General features: G+C 37.2%; 1 protein-coding gene across 1 annotated transcript; it reads left to right on the top strand.

Annotated features, from left to right (window-relative positions):
* Positions 1 to 695: 695 nt before the first annotated feature.
* On the top strand, positions 696 to 22,198 carry ankdd1a (ankyrin repeat and death domain containing 1A). The gene is made up of 16 exons (XM_083559267.1): positions 696 to 1,093; positions 3,576 to 3,679; positions 4,181 to 4,279; positions 7,028 to 7,126; positions 9,160 to 9,264; positions 11,965 to 12,063; positions 13,763 to 13,861; positions 13,978 to 14,076; positions 15,716 to 15,814; positions 16,331 to 16,429; positions 16,577 to 16,675; positions 16,780 to 16,875; positions 16,969 to 17,161; positions 18,754 to 18,885; positions 19,679 to 19,936; positions 20,150 to 22,198. The coding sequence occupies exons 1-15, from the start codon at positions 1,060 to 1,062 to the stop codon at positions 19,738 to 19,740; spliced, it is 1,518 nt and encodes a 505-aa protein (XP_083415393.1). The 5' UTR covers positions 696 to 1,059; the 3' UTR covers positions 19,741 to 19,936; positions 20,150 to 22,198.
* Positions 22,199 to 22,344: the final 146 nt, after the last annotated feature.

Below are 22,344 nucleotides of genomic sequence, written 5' to 3'. Positions count from 1 at the left end.
GCTAATGGTTTAAAAATGTACAGAAGTGTTTGGGTGGACCACAAGAGAACATAGAACTGAGAAATGAAACTCATATACAGTATACACTCATTAAATGCAGGCCTTCTTGTGTTTAGAAACTGTACCTACATCAGGAACAGTGTGTTGTCTCCCTCTGCTGCTGAGTGTTCAAGCTGTGTTACACTACCATGTTATGTCTCTATAGCAATACGGATGCCCAACTTCCTTTTTATAGTTTCACTATTTAAAAAAATATTTCCTTTTATAACAATGATTATGTTAATATTTACATTCATGTTACAGCTGGAACTACCTGTGCTAATTTTCTGACGAGCCAGATTACAACAGATTACAAAAATCATGTACAGTATTTTGCCAGGTTAGTTTAAGGGTAAAGTAGATAGTAAAGCAACATACACTCACTGAGAACATTATTTGGAACATAATTAGGATTAGGAACTATTATTTATACACTTACCAAACAGTCAGTCATGTGGCAGCAGTGCAATGCATAAAATATTGCATACATGGGCCAGCAGCTTCAGGTAATGTTCCCATCAACCATCAAAAAAGGAAAATGTGATCTCAGTTATTTTGAATGGTATAACAAACAACCTGTTACAGTATTACAGTATTTTTATAACTGTTGATCTGGAAATTTCAAGCCATGAATTTTGTTGCTATTCGCACCAATGCACTACAGTCATTAATGACATTTTGAATCTAAACAATAGATATTTAGGCAGCTACCTGTGTCTTTAAATGTGAAAATTGTAACGTTAATGAAAACATGGAGCAGGCTGACCACGAACCCCGCCTATTCAGGACGAATCCGTCACTGTTTGGTTCATATTCCTGACATTAAAATAGGAATATTTCGAGGACAAAACAAAGCACTACTCGTGAATGTACCGCAGAGGCTTTAACACACAGCCTCGGGGAATATCGAGCTAAAGCACCGCTAGTCGCTCGGTAGGAGAAGCCGTGTTTACAGGGTGAAGATTTGTGAAGCGGTTTTTTTTATTTATTTATGTTTATACCAGTATATTTGGCAAAGCAATGGAGGACGGCTTGGTGTCAGAAGACGATATTTGTAAGTAAGCAATATAATACTGCATGATACTAATAGAGAATTGATGAAATGTGTCCTTTGTTGTCACATTGTTGGACTTCACATGCAGAACGTGGATCAGTGTCCTATTCAATAGAATCTATCATTAAACTACAATAATCACTGCATTATTCATATAACACGTTTCACTATCATGGTACAATTTAATAAGGACTGTTTATTAAAACACATTGAAAACATATCATAATTGTATTATCCTATTTTTTTGCATCATGCTCTTGTGAACCATTCAGCCTTGGAAAAATTTTAGTTTTCTGCTTTATGTTCAATGTAGAACCAGAAATCTTTTCTATTAGATAGTGTTGCAACCCCCTTCTAGGTATACACAGTCTTATAATATACAATGCTAAATAAATTATGATGCCTTTAAAAAGAAATGTGTACTGTAACCTTGGACTTGGTTTTTTGATAGAAAATGTTATGCATGAATAAAAAATGAAGCACTTTCTAAAGCCTTCTTCATAGAAACACTGGAAAATAGCATTACATTCTGAATTGTAATAGCTTAAAACAGCATTTATTTATATGATCTCATATTATTAATTCATATCATTTAAATTATATTATTTACATTTTCTTCAGAAAGAAAAATCTATCTGTCTGTCTGTCTGTCTGTCTGTCTGTCTGTCTGTCTGTCTGTCCTTTTGATGCCATGAATAGAGCAATAGGTAGTTGTCTTATTTTCAGAAGGGTACACGACACATTGTGTTATCTATAACTGTTGTATTGGTTATGGGTGTGACAGAACATTCATGTGCTAATTTGATTTGCAGTACTGCATCTGATTCAATTACATTCTTAGAAACTGTATATGAAATAAAATAAAATTATGCCCAATAACTTTACTACTGTGGGATGTTGTAAAATATGAGTATGAGTAAATAAATCAATTTGTTTGTCCAAAAACTTTTTATTGAATAATTGTCTGTCTGAGACTGTCAATAAAATAAAAGTAGAGCTCCAAAGTTGGCTAAAATGCCCAATTTCTTCAGCCTCTTTCTCAGGCCTTGCAAATCACAGATTTCAAGTCAAGCCAAGTCAAGTGCTTTTCTTTAGCGCCTTTCACAACAGACATTGTCTCAAAGCGGCTTTACAGAATTTAAGAGTTAACAGAATTTAAGTTAACAGTATTTAAGAGTTAAACAGAATTCAAGAGTTAAGGTGAGCAATGTGTATTTATCCATGTTGAGCAAGCCATAGCGACTGTGGCAAGAAACAAATCTCTTAGATGTTATGAGAAAGAAACCTTGAGAGGATGTGTAGGGATGGTGTTTGGAAGCTTTATAACAAAATTGTGCTTTTGCACATAACATATTTCATTTGTCCGTTTTTGAAGTGTATGTGAGAGCTACATTTGTAAAGTAAGTAGCATGATATCTTTGGGCTTTGAAATGTAGAGCTATTAATGTATTAGTTACTTTACAAATGATTCTCCTTGAAAAAATGCAATCTTGGAACTGGTATACTACTCTTTATATATTTTAATTTAATGGAGTGTGTAGATTAGAACACCTGGTGTTCAAAAAGTGTAATTGCATTATATGCATAATTAATAGAATACAGTAATCCCCCGTTTATTGCGGTGGTTACGTTCCAAAACCGCCTGCGATAAACGAAGAACCGTGATAAACGGAAGCCACCACAAAAAAAAAAAATGTATTGCTTAAGCTGTAAATCATCTTCCCACACACTTTAAACACACACAGAAAACATTTGCAAAAATATAGAGATGAATTTTGTGTAAATTCACAGAAATACAGTACACTGTATCACATGTATAGTGATTACATGTACTGTACAGTATACAGTTCTGTAGTAGCGTAGCCTTTGTGTAGTTTCTCTGCTTGTTTATTGGTGTGCAATGATGCCAAAAAAGAAGCAGAGTTAAAGATACACGTCACCGCATTCTTTACTTTCTGTATTGCACTGTATTCACTTTTTACTTCATTTTATAATACGTTTTTTGGTCTATCATGCTATCTATGAGAGAGAGACCGGGAAAATCAGCTAAACAAATGAGTTATGTGGCAAATGCAATTCCGTTATAAACCGGGGTGCGAGATTTGAACTGCGGTAAAGCGGGTGATTACTGTACTGTACTGTTACTAGTCTCACATTTCTGCTTATCTTTATCGCAGTGCATTGTGTAATAATGTTTTAGCTTAGTATTGATATATATCACAATATTTTACAGAAGACTGCAATATGCCAACTAAAACCTCTAACGTTTTTTTGGTTTTTTTTCAAATAAAATCTAGATTTTGGAATATAAATGATTTTACTCTTTTGCCATAGATAGTGTCAAGTTTATATTGTGTATCTGTAGTATAGAACCTTACTGAACTCTGAGATGTCCTTAAAGTACACAAAATATCCAAGAATGCTAAAGGAATGCTAGACGTGCAGGGTCTAACCATTGTAAAACTTTTTTTTTATTTTTCAGTGCTGCACTCAGAGAAGGCATTTCACAATGCTACAAAGCGGAATGACACGGGAAAGATGCTGGAGCTTATTAGGAAAGGGGTAGACATCAAAGTTAAAAATAAAGTAAGTGCCTTTTAACCATGCAAAACCATGCTTAAAGCTTTTTGATATCCATAAGCCTAAATAGTTTTATGCAGAATAACTAATCAGTTCAAAAAAGACAGCGTCAGCATTTTTTGACCCATTTTGCAGTCAAACTTTCACCAGTACAAAGAGGCGAGAGGAAGCCGGTTCAAAGGAAGCTGTCTTGCACTTCAGATATTCTCTTTGGAATGCTTTGTTTTGATCACTTATGCACCAGAGCAAAGGAAACCCATGATTTTCTGTTCTTAGCACAGGATATGACCCTTTCTTCACTTCATTGAGTAGAGTAAAACCACACCTTTGTAAAACACTGGAATTTTTTTAGTCAGTCTGACAGATCACAGTTTAACTTAGTGAATCATCACCATCTTAAATGTTTTCTTAACAGTTCATTCCTAGGTCAATGTTTGAGTATCACTGGGATTAACAGAACTTTTTTTCGTTTTTTTTGTTTCACCGGTGTCATTTCTTTATATGCAGGTAGACCGAAAGGCACTGCACTGGGCTGCAGGTGCTGGTAGTGAAGATGCTCTGCGTTTGTTGCTGGAGCATGATACTCAGCTGGATGATGCAGATAACGTATGTATGATAACGTATGCACACAAATGTGTTGTGTATGTAGAGCACAACACATTTAAGTAGATTTTGAATGATAAAGGACAATAGAAAGACCATAGTACTGCCTGAGTACTATGCTCATACCTGCCTGAGTACTATTCTCACATACCTTTGTAAGAAACTTTCATTCTGCTAAGGCACTAAGGCAGAACTAGAAGAGTGTTTATTCTCTTTATTGATGACTTAAAGCGGGAAAGCACTGTGCTCTGTGGGAGGAACATACAACACCAGTCGTGTTAATAGTGAGGTTAAATATTATGCAAGGTTTACAAAAGATCTTGATCTTTTTCCTTTGTACAGGAACAATTTCGGGATGTCACATACAGGAACGTCCCAGATTTTAACGTCACTAAACACCTATTAGAGATAATTACATTTTTGTTTTAAAAGAATGGTGTTTATCCTTTTTAATACAGAGATTCGTACAGTCTATGTCAATATTATTTGTATTAGCCCAACAAAATATTTACACCCTTTATTTTGTTGTTTTTTTTCTTTCAAATAGAAATAAAAAGGTCACTACTTGTTATTGTGTGAACATGGCTGAGGATGTTTGGGGTGAAAAAAATGAGGAAAGATGTATTTTCTTCCTGGAGAGAGTAGTCAGTTAATGCTGTCTTTGAACCACAATGTATCACAATTTTGTGATATCAGGGTGCACGTTTCTATTTATCATCTAATATTATATTAAACAGCATGGAGGAGTTTATTCAAGTGTTCTCAGTTCAAATGGAACTGAACGCGTTTAGGTTACATATGTAACCCTAGTTCCCAAAGAGAACGAGATGGTGCATTGAAATGCTTTGGGAGCGCGCCTGCATTGTCGATGCTCTGAAATGATTGGTGCAATTGGTCAGGAAGAACAGGAAGTATAAAACACACATGTTGCTTAGAGACGCCCCGCCTCGTTCCCTCAGGTAACTACTGTTACCTACGTAACCTAGAGAAGTTTTCTTTCAGGAACTTGAGCTGTGTCGAAACGCTTTGGGAACGAGTGTCCAATCATGTCCGACAGACCAGTCCCTGACTAGTCTGAATAAGCACAGCTAGGTTGAAAGGACAGAGGGGGCAGGAGTGGCACTGTGGTCCAGGTTATAGAACCGGACGAAGTCCTTCGAGGCAGCCACACTGCGGGTGGAGTGAGCTCTGACCCTGAATGAAGTGGGGAGACCAGAGGACTCATAAGATGATGCAATGGCATTAATGATCCATCTGCTAAGGGTCTGCTTAATAGCAGGTGGGCCTCTCCTCCAGGGCCCGTCCTGTGGACTTAGGTGTCCAATACCGGACATAGCCGGTTCAATTTCTCCTGGTCTGGAGCCTGATTTGGGGAGGATAGAATGCCTGTAACCTTGGGGATGTAACCCGTTCTGGTGTACAAAAAGGCACTGGCCATATCTGTAGTAAACTCCAGCAAGGAGGGGGCCACAGAAAGGGCCTGTAGGTCTCCTACTCTCTTGAGAGAGCAAATGGCTAACAGGAATGCGGTTTTGATAGAAAGATGCCTCAGAGCCCAGAGGCTCGAAGGGGGGGCCCCGAAAGAGCCCCCAAAACGAAGTCCAGGTCCCACCCAGGCACCCAGGGTGCCACGAAGAAAACACGTCATAAGAGGGTCTCTGCCCAAAGGGGCATAGACTTGCATAGACTTGCAGGATGGACGGAACTGTCCATACAGGAAATCCAGCACTGAGCCAACCGGGCAGTGAACTAGATCCAGCTGGTGGTGCTCACACAATAAGCCAAACAGACACCACCTGCGACATATTACCTAATCGTGAAAGGAGCTCTGGAGTGGAGAATGATCTCTACCACCTCGGTGAAGAGGCCAGAGCCTCGGAGCTGTGGCCCCTGAGGGGATCCAGAGGGGAAAGTGCAACATCTCTTGAGATACGAACAGATCCACCTAGGCTTTTGCAAATCTCTCCCAAATCTCTCTCCCACCACTGGGGTGGAGCCCCCATTCCCCAGGTCTCAACCCCTGCCTCGACATAATGTCTGCTGCTTTGTTCACAAGCACAAGCACAGCCGGAAAGTGTGTTTAACTTTTTTGCTTGCTTTCATTTCCTTTTTTATTTCTTAAATAAATATTTTTTGACAAACAATTGACAAGACATACACATACACACAGAGCGCATCGTGAACAAACATAAGCTGGCGCCGGCTTTACTCCATGTGCGTTTTATACTTCCTGGTCGTGCCGTCACCCCGCTGGTGAAGGCCAGCGTCCAATTTTTGACTGATTGCACACATTATTACAGAGCTTGGACAGCGCGGGCGCGTTCCCAAAGTGTTTCGGCGCAGCTCGAGTTTCTAAAAGGGAAATGTACATCTTTCATGGTAATAATCAGGGCATTTCTCAATCATAGGATATTTTCCTTCAGTTATTTATTTATTTTTTTTTACTAATGATGACCTGAGGACACAAAGCTAATCATAATTGTCCTGCGGACGAATATTCCGTAAGCTACACTATGGTACATGCTGAACAGAAAACCACTTTAAATCGTCACAGAAAACTGCTCTTCCCATTATGTATCTGACAAGATGAATCACTCTCGTCATAACATTATATTCCGCGATACACTTATATTCATCCACTTAATGTGTAACTTCAACATAACCACAAGATTACTGGATAGACGTTATTTGAGAGCTGGAGTATTCTCAGTGCAACAGTACCAGTGATACACACTGTGTTTGTTTTTCCAGTTTGGCATGAGTGCCCTGCTGTTGGCAGCATGGTTCGGTCACCTCAAAATCTTGCAGATCCTTGTGTCATCTGGTGCAAAACTCAACTGTGAAAACAAAGTAAGACACATGCTATGATCTAAAGGGGGGGGGGGGGTGCATGAGAGTGTGGGACCTTTAAGCAGAATAGACCCACATAATGAAAGCTTCAATTAGAAAAACATAAAACCTATTTATTTATTACAAAGGCATTTAGCAAAGAAGGTTTTTAAAAAAACTCATATATAGTAAAATGGTGAGGTTAGCTCTTATTTAAATTACATCTCATTTATTTTCATTTGGTCTTAATGATAAATCGTACTGAGCACATTGCATTCACAAAGAGAAAAGAAATTACAGAAAAGATCTGTCTAACTCATAATTATAACTTAGTATCTCATGATTATGAGATAAGTGGGGGCAGTTTGTGGCAGGGGAGCATTTTAGCGCATGACATCGAATCTGACATAGCTACTGGACATTTCCTTTGCTGACTGCCCCTCCTGCTAATAATTTAGTTACGGTAAGTCCTGCTTTAGTTTATAGATGCGGGGCATTAACTATTATTATTATTATTATTATTATTATTATTATTATTATTATTATATTTTAACATTGACTACTAATATATGTTACACATTCTGACTGTCCACTTAAGTTAGTTTTATTAAGTGGACAGTCAGAATGTGTAACATACAGTATATTAGTAGTCAATGTTAAAATATAATAATAATAATAATAGTTAATGCCCCGTATCTATTACCTGAAGCAAGAATTATCTAAATTGACTAAATTGTGACTAAATTGATTAGCAGGAGGGGCAGTCATTAAACTAATAAATAGTCATCAAGCTAAACCATATGATATCTGCTACATCTCCATGGTTGCGCAATGAGGCGCTTCAAAACAAAACATGCAGTAATGTCAGACCCGGTGTTATGCGCTAAAATGTTCCCCTGCCACAGACTGCCCCCACTTATAATTATGAGATACTAAGTCATAATTATAAGTAAGTAAGTCATAATTATGAGATCAAGATTTCATAATTATGAGATACTAAGTCATATTTATGAGATATTAAGACATAATTATGAGATAATAAGTTATGAGATACATACATACATTCTTTCGGCTTCTGCCGTTAGGGGTCGCCACAGCGGACCATCTGCATGTTTGATTTGGCACATGTTTTTACACTGGATGCCCTTCCTAATGCAACCCTCCCCATTTATCCAGGCTTGGGACCGGCACTAAGGCTTGTGCATCCCTAATGGCTGGGGTTGGTTCCATTAGGGTTGCACAAGCCTTAGTTATGAGATAATAAGTTATAATTATGAGATATTAAGTCATAATTATGAGATAATAAGTCATAATTATGAGATATTAAGAGATAATTATGAGAAAATAAGTCATAATTATGAGATATTAAGAGATAATTATGAGATAATAAGTCATAATTATGAGATATTAAGTCATAATTATGAGATCCCCTGTGTGAATACAATGAGCTTCCGTAAAATCAAATGTCGGAAAGTAGAGACAGCAAATATTGAAAATTTCCTTGAATGCAATGCAGATATACAACTAAGTTGTGCTGATTCACAGTAAAGACTCCACGTGGATAGTTAGAGAGCTATAAGATAACAAGCTTATGAATACCATTGCCAATGGTATTCACATGAAAGCTTAGAGCTAAAGCACAGCAGCATTTCACTTCAGGTAGAGATAAATACCTAGTAATGCCATTATTAGTTGGTAGTCAAAATGCATTGTGTGTAATATAAGAAATAGTGAAAAGAATTTTAATGAGGCCAACTTGCTCATGAATATTTGGAAGCAAAAAATAAATGCAGATCAGGGGTTTTTTTTTTTTTAGGAGGTGCAACATCTGTGTAGTTTATCATAGAAAATGCATTACACTTGTAGTAGGTCAACTATTATACAAGGAAAGGGCTTAGCTTAGCTTAAAGGTTAGACCAGGCATATTAGGAAAGGTAAAATAAGTATAGACTTAGTTCTAGGTAGACTGATTTTGCAAGTCACCTAACAAATTTGATATTTTAGAAGTAATAAACAAAAATGTATTAAATGACTGATGCCGTTTTGCTTTGCAGAATGGGCTGAATCTGCTGCACTGTGCTGCACAGCGAGGTCACATACATATACTGGAGTATATCATGGAGGATCTGGAGGATGTCCGACTTGACAGAGTTGACAAGGTGATGAACCACTTTAATCTTCTTTATTCTTTTGACTGTGCATGTAGGATATACTCTGGCTATTTCTAAATAATACTAAAAATGCATTGCAATGTAAGGTGCTATTTAATTTTATAAATATAACAAATTACTATAATATACTATAATTAACATGGTAAAAGTAAGAAAAGGGCATCCACACCACAGGATGCACTGGTGCCATTAGTATCATTAAATTTATAAAATTTTGCAAAACTTATTTAACTTATTAACTTATTTTCGCAAAAATGTATTTAGATTAAAGAATCCATTACTTTATGACAATTGTAGTCGTAGTTGTAGTTTCTGTTGTCATTTAGATTAGACTGTTTATATTGTTATATAAAAAAAGGAGTTTAATTACCTGGGGTCAACAGTGCAAAGTAATGGAGAGTGTGTTAGAGAAGTGAAAAAAAGAGTGCAGGCAGGGGTGGGTGGGTGTAGACGAGTGGCAGGAGTGATTTGTGATAGAAGAGTATCTGCAAGAGTAAATGTAGAGGACAGAGTAGTATGGAGATGGAGGATCCACTGTGGCGACCCCTAATGGGAGCAGCCGAAAGAAGAAGATATTGTTTATATGGAATGGACAGTCTTTCCCTTTACCAGACTCTCATTTTTTCTTTCGCTTGGTTATTCTGAACATTCTCTCATGGTGGAAAATGTAAATTTACAGCTTTACCTCTCAATGTTACAAAACAGTTCCTCTGGAGATATCTTCAGATAAAACTTTATTATTTCACTGTTTCTATAAAAACAATAGTGAATTAGAGAAAGTATATACATTTCAACCTGTGAGTTTTCTTTGAATTAAAATTACTGGCACAGCTGCTGTTATAGAAATATGATCAACATCTGATCAAGTCAAGAGGTCAACCAGCATGATGTACTAAAATTATATATTACTTAGGTTATCTATAATGTAGTTACATTTGAAGGTTTAAATCCATAAAAATGGGTGGGGGAGCTTTTATGGCTTAAGCTTAGATTACATACGCATAGACAAAGGTTTTTCTTCGAGAAAGATAAACAGATTAACAACTGCATAAATAATATTGGAAAAATCCAGTTAAATATTAGACACAAGGTTTTGTTGACTCAATTGACTAAAGAATATTTCACCACCTAAAAACATAAGCTAAAAGAGGTAATTGAGAGGCTATTATAAACTATGTAGGTCTATAAAGTACAGCACATTAAAGTGATGGCAAAACATATGAGTTATATGCCAGGTATGGTTTAAAACTCTTTACAGTTGATTGTAAAAATTAAGAAAAAAATACAGTATATCACAGAACTAAGTACACTCTTTACATTTCAGATACCATTTTAGTTTTGTATATTTTTTCAGGGGGCAATACTATAGAAATGAAACTTGGATATATATTACAGTAGTCAATAAACAGTTTATATAGCATTACAGATTTACTGTCCTTTAAATATAACTCAACATACAGTCATTATTGGATAAATAACTGGCAACAAAAGTAATTCCTAAGTGAACAAAACTGTGTCGAAAGTGTCAATATTTTGAGTGAGCACCATTGTTATCCAGCACTGCCTTAATTCCTGGGCATGGAATTCACCAGAGCTGCACAGGTTGTTGCTGGGATCCTCTTCCACTGATGGTGGAACATAATGACATCACAGAGCTGTTGGATGTTAGGCACATGGCGCTTCTCCACCTTCCGCTTAAAGATGCCCCACAGGTGCTCAGTAGGTTCAGGTCTATAGACATATTTGACCACTCCATCACCTTCACCTTCAGCTTCCTCAGCAAAGGCAGTTGTCATCTTGGTGGTCTTTTTGGAGTTGTTATTATGTTGGAAAACTGCCATTCTGACAGTTTCTGAAGGGAGGGCATAATGTTCTGCTTCAGCATGTCACAGTACATATTAGAATCTATGTTTCTCTCAGTGAACTGCATCTCCCCAGTACTGGCAGCACTGATGTGTCTGTTTTTTCAAGCCAGTTCCTGCACCTGACCCACAGCATGAGGACTCAACTTCTTTGATGGACCCTTGTGAGGCCTCAGAGTGGAACCCGTCTTTTTTAAAAACCTCTTCATGACCCTGGCCACTGTACTGTAACTCTTATAGCCTAGGCCATCTTTGAGGAGAGCAACAATACTAATTCTCAAAGCTCAGAAAGTTCTTTGCCATGAGGTGCCATGTTGAACATACAGTGGTCAGTATGAGAGAATTGTACTCAAAGCACCAGATTTTAACTGCTCTAATACAAGATACACAAATTTGTATGGTCCTGTCAAGCAAACAAAAACATAAACATGATGAATAGGACATATGACTTTGCATGATTAAGCGACGTACAGCTGTTCACTTAGGGTGTACTCAGTTTCGTTACTCGCTATTTAGACAATAATGACTGTATGTTGAGTTATTTTCAGGGGACAGTAAATATGTACTGATATACAAGCTGCACATTGACTACTCTAAAATATATCCAAGTTTCATTTCTATAGTATTGTCCCTTTAGAAGATATACTAAAATGGTTGCTGAGATGTTAGGGGTGTACTCACTTTTTTGCAACACCATATAACATTATATGGACCATATAATGGCTTTCTTATTTACACAGTTGGCATAGATGTGATTCGGTCATATTTTAGGAATTGGTGCATGCTCTCTTTTTTTTCTCTGTGTCCCACTTGTTCTGTGTGTCAGTCAGGTAAGACAGCATTCCACCTGGCAGCAGAACATGGACATCTGGAGGTGACGGAGTATCTTATTGGCATGGGCTGTGCTCACGATCTCAAGGACAAGGTAAGACACTGCAGGAGGCGTGGGATATTTCATCCCAATTGCTCTGATAACTAAACCCCTCCTGGGTCCTGGAAGACAAAGCAGACGGGAAATCATTAACAGCATGCCTGCATTAGTCACAATGTGATGAATTTAGTTCTGACCAGTTTAAAGATGTCTTTCTGTTTACTTCATTCAAATTTCATTAAATTTTTTTTTATTTATATTTATACTGGAGCTACATAGACATCTAAATAAAATACAGTGGAACCCGGTTATGTCCTAGGCGGTTGCCAAAAAGCATCGAGATAAACGAAAATCAAAATGGCGGCAATATATTAACGTGCTTGAAATTTCTTTATGTACATGATGTGCGTTAATAAATGAGAATGTGCATGCATGTGTTTTTGGAGGGTTTTTTACACAACAGCGTTGCTGCGATTTGTTTGATGAAGGCATGTTATAAAAATACATACAGTACATGTTTGTTAATTGTCAGGAATCCACCTGCCACGCCCCCTTCGGCGCCCCCTTCGGCGTGTCAGGTGCTTTCTCGGCCGCTTTCTTTGAAGCTTACGGCTTCAATCACGCACATATGGTGCTCGTTTAGCATCATCACCAGCTCCTATTTAAACTTCCACACTCTCACTGTCCGTTATTGGTGGTATATGTTGGTTCACGGCGGTCGTTGTTATCGCTCATGCGTATCCCGGTACGTGCCTTAACCGATAAAAAATGCTTAGAAAAAGCGAGAATTTGGCGGTTCCACTTCAAAAACGTCGACTTATTAGGGTTGTCGAGTTAACCGAGGGCGAGATAACCGGGTTCCACTGTAGTTTCTCTCAGTAATAATATCATGATATAAAGGGTCAGGATATAAAAAGACTTGCCATCCTTGTTTAAATTACATTTTTGTGTTGCAAAAAAAAAGAAACTAACAAATAATAAATAAAATAACAAATACACACCCTTTCACAGCCGTTCATAATGAAGCATGTGGCCGTGCTATTTGGTTTTAACAGAATTAGCTTAATTGTAGGGAGTTGTATGATAATACACCAGTGTGATGAGTGGTAGCTGTGGTTAAGATGCTGGGTTACTGATCGCCCCGGTAAGCCCCGGTATCGCCAAGCTTCCGCCCTTGAGCCAGGCCTTTAACCCTCTGTGCTCTAGGGGTGCTGTATCATCGCTGATCCTGTGCTTTGACCCCAGCTTCCAAGCAAGAAAAAAATGTCACTGTGCTGTAATATACATGTGACAAATGCCCGATTTTAGGATGGGTATATATATACTTATGCAAGCTAGGTATTGGTAAAGCTTTTACCTTTTCTTCCTTAAACAGTTGTATTTGTTTTTCACTTGAATTCAGTTGGTTGCTATATGAAATTAAGGGTTACAAAAAGATGCAATATGAAGACATAAACAATGTATTTTAATCATCTGAATCACTTCTAACACATCTTTTAGAGTTTGAAAAATCTCCTACCTGACTGATTTTTCTAAAGATCAGATGCTAAGGAATAAGGCTTTAGAACCGTGTTTATTTATTTATTTATTTTTATGATAAAATGATGCTATAATTACACTAAGTCATGCTAATGTGAGAGTGCTGTTATATAGGTTTTACCACCATGGTGATAGTCCAAATCCTCATACAGGAGTTAATTCCTTATCAGTTGAAGTAATAATACTAGAGAACTTGGTTCTTCTGTGTGTGCAGGAAGAGAACACTGCACTCCATCTGGCAGCGAAACACGGCCATGTAGAAGTTCTCCAGAAGATTTTGGAAACAGGGGAGAACATCAATGAGAGGAATATTGTAAGCAAGAGCATTTTTCAAAAGCTTACATTTTATGAAAGGCTGCTTTATGACTAGTTTATTCGCACTGCATTATGCTCGACAGTATAATTATTTTAAATGTTGCCTTCTGTCAGGAAGGTCTGACTGCTTTACATTTGGCTGTGGAAGGAGGACATTATGACTGTGTCAGGCTGCTGATTGAGACTAATTGCAACGCCAGTGAACTCACAAATGTACGTAGCATTATTGATTAAGTGTGGAGTATGGATATTGTCCTTTTAGTCTGTAAGCTATTTGTATTATGCTATGAGAGTTTAGATAGAGGCCTATGTCAAAAGCTAATAACGCAAAATTTTTTGGTAGTTTCATGATATACGAGTGCCTCTTTAATTTTATTATTTTTCATACCAAGCTACAATCCTCAGGTTTCACTGTAAACTGGATACTGATTTTGTTTTTTTTGTAATTGTTTTGCGTTTGTAATTACACTTTATGCTTCTTGTTAATTTTTGTATTTGTTCAGAATGGGCTTGATTTAATTCATGACTATTCAGACATTCAATTAAACTTAGCTACCAATAACTAACTATAAAAATTAATGTGATAATTAAATGTATAATAGGTTTGTTTATCTATATACACTGCCCGTCCAAAATAAAATGGATGCATGGATGATTATGTTTCAAATGGCAACAAGTTATTTAACCCTAAATGATGCAGTGAGTAGCATCTTCTTTTCATAAACAACCATGTCGGCATTCTGTGGTCGGGAAAAAAAAAAATGTCCAACGCATTATTAAAAACTAGAAAGATTCTGGGGAACCATCATCTTCGAGGCAGCAATGTGGTTGGAAATAATTCTTGAATAATCACTTAAATGTGAAATTAAATCGTAAAAAAACAACAGAACTCACGGCTATGTTTAATAGTGAAAGTGAGAGCATTTCCACACGCAGTGCGAAGGGAACTCAAGGGATTGGGACTAAACAGCTGTGTAGCCTTAAGAAAACTACTTCAGTGAGGTTAATTGGAAAAAACCTTTCAGGAGCATAAATATTGAACTCTGGAGCAATGGAAGATGGTCATGTAGTCTGATTTACCCTGTTCCAGAGTGCCCACCATACAAGCCTGTGCTATGATCTGGGGTTGATGCAGTTGGTCAGGTCAGGGTTCAGCAAGGTTATGTGCCCAAAGAATGAGGTCACCTGACTACCTGAATATACTGAATGACCATGATATTATATACTGAATGGCAATGATGTTATTCCATCAATGGACTTTTTCTTCCCTGATGCACGGACATGTTCCAAGATGATTTATCGGGCTCAAATTGTGAATGAGTGGTTCAGGGAGCATAAGACATCATTTTCACACATGGATTGTCCACCACAGAGTCCAGACCTTAACCCCCTTTGAGAATCTTTGCGATGTGCTGGGAAAAAACTTTGCTCAGCGGACTGATTCTCCTATCATCAATACAAATTTTTTTTTAAAAATGACAGCAAGTCTGGATGGGAATAAATGTTGCCATTGCAGAAGGTTATCGAAATGATGCCACCATGGGTGCGTGCCGTAATCAAAGCTAAAGGCGGTCAAACTAATTTTTGGAGTGTGAGACTTTTTTTTTTTGGACGGGCAGTGTATTTTCCCTATATGCATGTACAGTATATAAAACCTGCACTGCTGCTGTCTGTGCCTTGCATTTCACATATATTATTATTTTGATTTCAAAATTGTCTCATTTTATTGATTGTTAAAAAGAAATACTTTGAAACCTTTATGGGTGTCTCATGAAGATTTCTGATTAAAAACCTCTATTTAACTTGATTATATTAGTCTTATTTTCTATGCGTTTGTCTTTGTCTCCAACAGAGGAACATGACGGCTCTTCACATTGCGGTCCAACATGGATTTGAAAGAGTGGTCAGGCTGCTTGTGGAGGCTGGAGTAAGTGTGGACTCAGTTGATATTGTAAGTACATCACTAGCTCATAGTTACTTAATAGAGTGCTGCATTATGTTATTATTTGCTCACAGTATAAAAGTATACCATGAGCATACTTCCTATACATATACAATTTTCTTGTTACTAAACCATTTTTGATTAACTAGTACTGATGATTAGCACTATGCCATTTTATGTGAATGGAATAGAACTGTTATTTTAACATTAGCAGTATTTGATTTTAAATTATTAGGAGGTACAAATAATATTAAAGTATAAAAAAGTTTAAATGTGCTATATCTAGACAAGTAAACTCTTTTTATTCAACTAAATCAGAGAGAATTTGCTACCCAGAAACAATCCATACAACCAGTCCATAAAGTTCCACATAAGTCTGTGTTGATATCAGTTATAGATGTGTCTGGAAAGTCATGCTCTTGCCACAAGAAAGTCTGTGTGTTCATTATCTAAGCCTCCTGTGGTAGATCATGGAACCATTTACAAACTGACTTTGACTCTGACTACTGTGTTCTTCCTCATTAGAATCGTACCGCTGCAGTTCACTTGGCAGTGTTCAACAACTACACAGAGATCGTTAAAATACTTATTGATGCAGAATGTGACCTAAATGTTTTGGATGATGTAAGTACACAGATTAATGTAGCAGGAAAAATTAATTCTAGGACACATTTTGGTTGAGATCAAATGAAATTCAGTTAGTGTTTCACAAATAGTATACGCTAGGTGTTTCTCCAGTATACTGACAGCAATTGGAATGTTTCCACACAGCGGCTTCAAACAGCTCTACACATAGCAGCAGAACACGGACGCCAAAACATAGCTGAAATGATTCTTATTGCTGGGGTCAACCTTAAACTTCTCGACAAGGTATAGTTCCCAGGTTCATACCACACAAGTCCAATTATTCCTATATGTAATACTCTGTCCATTTGATTTATTCAGTCAGCGCTTTTGTATTCCACCATTTGCAGCAGGGAAAGACACCACTGGACATTGCGGCCAGAGGCAATCATGTGAACGTGGTCGACATTATAATCAAAGCGGAAAGATTTTACAAATGGGAACAGGTAGGACCATGTGCACATTGAATCACTTTGAAACATTTCATACACATCCATAGATAGAACAGTTTTCACTTTGATTGAGTCTCAGTTTTACAGGATAACTGCTCTGAATCGTTAGTGCGAAGGAATGTGACCTTCAAGCAAGACCATAAGCAGGAGACACAGCACATTCGCTCTGTCTTATGGAAGTTAGCCACCAAACACCTGAAAGCTGGAGAGTGGAAGACACTGGCACAGTATTGGCAATTCACGGACGCGCATATTCGAGCTATAGAACATGAGTGGACAGGTACAGCAATTCTTAAATAATATAATGTTACCTTTTAGTCTACTGCAGTGGTTTAGTATTACCTTTTAATACCTAGATGTGTTTTCATAATAGTCTTTATTACCTTGAATTGTAAAATGTTACTCTTTACTAGCTTGGAATGATCAGAAATGTGTTCAGAGATGGAGACTAAAGTTTAAAGTTTGAAACATTTATTATATATAGTAAAAGTATAGTATAGTAAATTTATATAGTATTTATATATTCACATTAGGCATATCACCAATATATATATGTAGTTATTGCATCTGAGGTTTCCAGATTTTTCCTGGGGTCCAAAAAGGAGTTCTTTAACAGTCTAATCCACTGCCTTCAAAAACAAAGTGCTGATCATTAATCCTTAAAAAAAAAAAAAATCAGGGAATTGGAAAAAAAATTCAGGAGAAAAATATACAGTACAGACCAAAAGTTTGGACACAACTTCTCATTCAAAGAGTTTTCTTTATTTTCATGACTATGAAAATTGTAGATTCACACTGAAGGCATCAAAACTATGAATTAACCCCTAAACCATCTCGATTGGGTTCAGGTCTGGTGACTGTGGAGGCCAGGTCATCTGGCGCAGCACCCCATCACTCTCCTTCTTGGTCAAATAGCCCTTGATGCCTTCAGTGTGACTCTACAATTTTCATAGTCATGAAAATAAAGAAAACTCTTTGAATGAGAAGGTGTGTCCAAACTTTTGGTCTGTACTGTATGTTTATGCTATTTATGTGTTATGTAATACGCATGCGAAAATTATCCTAGTGATGATAATGAGCATTAACATTTCCAAATTTGTTTAACAATATACCGTAATTTCCGGGCTATTAAGCGTACCCAAATATAAACCGCACCCACTGAATTTTACAAATATTTTTATTTTGAACATAAATACGCCGCACCTGTCTATAAGCCGCAGGTGTTTACATTAAAACTAATTAACTTTACACAGGCTTTAACGAAAGACTGCTTGTATCTAAACAGTAGCCTACCAAGAAAGTCATTGTTCACTGTCTTCCTCATTCCTTTCACAACAATTTCTCTCGGGAGTTTTTCTTTTGGCATCGTCGTCCGTTTAAAAAAATCACCATTGGTGAAGCTTTTCTCTCGATGCCTGCAGCTCAGAACACAGGTGAAGTGCGTTTTTTTATGCTCGGTTGTTTTCAGCGTGACGAATGATTCGCATTTCCTGTTGACAGTCCGAGTGAGATTCAGGTCAAACGTCAGAGGAACCTCATCCATATTTATGATGTTATGGGGCTCAGTTTTTTGGCTTGAAGCTTGTGAAACTGGGAAAAACCCAGGAAAAATCCATAAATTAGCCGTTGTTTAAGCCGCGGAGTTCAAAGCGTGGGAAAAAAGTAGTGGCTTATAGTCCGAAAAATACGGTACACAAAATTTGGCATTCTGAGGAAAACTACTTGATCCAGCATAGGCGGAGGAGTCTGGACAGGCCATCAAAACATTTAATGACTTATTACTGTGGTGCTATTCGATAACATTTGTACTGTCTACTTTATAAAGTCTGCCTGAATGTTACTGAATATGGATGCTCTTTCTGTCATTTTAAGGTACTAAAAGCTATAAGAATCATGGGCATCGCATGCTGTTGATCTGGCTGCATGGTGTGTTGATTGCTGGAGAAAACCCCATTAAAAGCTTGTACGAAGGCCTAATGGGAATCTCAATGATAGATCTAGCAGGTGAGAATGTAAATGGTAAACCTGGAGCATATGACTGTGCTGATATATTTTTTTTTTTTTTTTTGGTTCCTTGAACTATTGCTTATTTGTCAAACTGTAGGATTGTGATGGATAAATTGAAAAAAAAATTGTTTAAAAAATAATTTGATTTGGATTTATCGCTGTTCTTATTAGCTGATATTATATTACAGTATCATACTGTGTGTCATATGAGCAATAATACATCCAGAAGCAGGGAAATATTTAATAGCACAGAAAAAAGAAGGGGAAAAATCCCAAATTATGTAGGTAAATATCAAAAAGGATATTGGAAGATAATTCATTAGAGGGAGTCCTCGGCAATAATGTCTCAGAGGACAATTCTGGCTAATGGCAAATATTTAATGCTAATACATAGCTTTCTTTGTAATGTTTGAAAAAAGAGAAGTATCAACATTACAGCTCAGAAGTCTTAAGTTACCCAATAATGGTGAAAACAAACCTATTTGAAGGCCAGATTGTAAGTGGAATGGGGTAAGTGGTAGCTCGGTAGTTTAGGCTCTGGGTTACTGATCAGAAGGTTGGACGTTAAAGCCCCAGCATTGCCAGATTGGGGCCCTTGAGCAAGGCCCTTAACTCTCTCTGCTCCAGGGATGCAGAACATCACTGGGATATTTGTAGAAAGACTTTTGCTGTAATGTAACAGTTTTTATTGCACTGCTAACAACTTTAAATATAAGAATTTTCTACATATTTTGCATCGCACTTTTGATCATTCAGACTTTGGAAACCTCTTTTGCTATCTCCCCCACAGAAACGATGCGACAGCAGGCCAATGCAGACCCTAACACTCCCAGGAAGTGTGTGACAATGTGAACCAGTGTTGCCTCAAAACATGCCGAGGAATAGAAGTTTACAGCGAATGATACAAGATGAAATACAGTCCAGGGCTTATTATGCAATAAAACATGAACAAAGGTTTTCTCAACAACATGCTGATGCATTCAGTTTTGAAGGGCTACTACAGTACCATCTGCTGATTCTGATGCAACAATTAAAAGTGACAAATTAAGTATCATTCATTTCAGTTCATTCATTTTCTTCCGCTTATCCGTAATTCGGGTCGCGGGGGCAGCAGTCTCAGCAGGGCCCCGCCTTCGACTGCTGCTTAATCCTCACAGCACCGTCCCTTACGGTCCCTCCTGCAGGTGGTGAGCCCGCGGAAAGGCGGCCCCACGTCACTCCGACGTCACGGACCTTGATATTTCCCTCGTAAGGGACTGAGTATCTCATGATTATGTCAATGGTTAGAATATTGTAAAGTAAAAAGTCCAATTCTAAATCATCTAAATGTGTTGGGCTGAACAATGTTCTCAAGTTCTGTACTGCCAGATTTTAGGTCCTACTTGATCTTTTCTATACAATTAGCTTTTAATAAATTCTGGCCCAGATTAAAATAGGAACGTTATAAACATGGTATGTCTAGCAGAGACACGGCTGAACAATAGCTAAGGACAGCACAAAAGTGGCTCCTGCTTTGTAATATCCCAAATAGTAAAGTATTAGAGAGAAACTGGACCAACATCAACATGTCACCTTCAACTTGTCATGAATCCAGGGTTAAGATCCTACAGCTATAAATCACTGTGTTACTTATGGTCCAAAAATAAATAAATAAATAAAAATTGTTTTAACATTGCATTGCCGGTATACTGTATTTCAAATGTTAAAATCAACCCTTTAATTGTTCCTGTCTCCTACACTATTTGGACAAAAGTATTGGGACCTCACAATGTTTGCGGTCCAATGTCTTTGGATTGTTGGCATTAAAGCTTTCCTTCGCTTAAACTAGAAAACCCAGACCTCTTCCAGCATGACAATGCTCCTGTTGGAGTGGAAGATCTTGAGTGGTTTGCTTTAGAGATCTGACCTCAACCCTTTTTAACGCCTTTGGAATGAATTGGAATGCTGAGTGCACCCCAGCTCACCTCACCTACATCAGTACCTGACTTTACTAAAACTCTTGTCTGAATGAGCACAATTTTCCACAAACACACTCAACAATATGATAGAAAATCTTCCCAGAAGAGTGGAGGTTATTATAACAGCAATTTTGGACTAACAGTGGAATGGGATGTAAAAAAAAACCCACTTAGAATCTTAAGGTCAGATGTCCTCAAAGCATTGGATTGCCAAATGTTTTTTTACCCAATAATGACAGGAGGCAAATTGAGGAAATGGGAGATAAATATCCATAGAAGGAGCATTTGTATAGCTTTATATTGCAAAAAACGCTTTCTACTTTAGGTCTTATCAGCACTTATTCAGTGTTTTAAATTATTACAATTTACATCGAAAATGTATTTTAAACAGTGTGACTTTTTTTGTGAATAGATTCACTTTTACACTTATGCATAATGCATGGCTACAATTGATATTTATATTGTAACATGAAAAGCATTATGGCTTTTTAATTACTTAACCTGTGATTTGTTTTATGTTTAAAAAAAACAATAAAGTTGTTGACACATTCATATACTGTACATGTATGGAATGAAATGTGTTTAACACTTTAAGGCTACAATTAGGACCTTTTGGAAAGAGAATCATCCTTTATCTGTCACATGGTGTAAAGTTTGGGTATGTTTATTCCCAGGCCAACCGAATCATGTAATTTTATGTCATTTATGTTTGGTTAAATTTCTTTTTGGTAATGTGTCATACTCAGGTAAAAAAAAAAAAAAAAAAAAAACTTAGCTCAGAGAAATCCTGATTACAGCTTTGGATTATAATGTAAATAAAAATACTAAATAACTGTATAACGAATTATTTATTTAAATACAATTCATGCAAATTGAAGATGGTGCAACAATGCAGATGGGAAAGAGGGGTGGGGGGGGGGGGGGGGGGCTAGAGGCTCTGCTCGTAAACGAAGCCGAAAGAGCTCGTGCTTCTCTCATGACTATCAGGCACCCTAGAAAGAAAGAAAAAAAAGACAAGTGAAGCATAGGGTAAAGTGCTCTTAGCAGAAGAGCCACAGTTAAATCTTGAAAAAACTGAACCTGAGCTAGGAGATCTTTACAATCCTGGAATTCAAACATATCTGCTTATTAGAATCTTAATGCTGTTCCACAACTTATGGTCATTTGTCTGCAAAAAAGATTCGTTTTAGAGGCTATAAGCATGAATAAGAGAGAGAACTACTATTTAGTAAACAAAATCTGATTATCTCATAAATCAACCATGAACATACAAAGTTAATCCAGTTCAAATGCTTTCTTCCAATCTTAACATACTGTAACATCAAAATGAATAAAATACTGAATCTGCAATGGACACATGCTATTTCTACTTCTTCAATGTTCAAGTGACACTTGATCATCACAACGGAAAAAAAAACCCTTGCTAACAATTGAGCCTGTGTGTAGGTGAAAGCAAAATACTTTCACAATAACTAATTTAGGACGCTTCGGATTCAAG

Source organism: Silurus aristotelis (genome assembly GCF_946808225.1).
Source record: "Silurus aristotelis genome assembly, chromosome: 13".
NCBI classification, from domain to species: domain Eukaryota; kingdom Metazoa; phylum Chordata; class Actinopteri; order Siluriformes; family Siluridae; genus Silurus; species Silurus aristotelis.
This window is presented reverse-complemented; position numbering and strand designations above follow the sequence as displayed.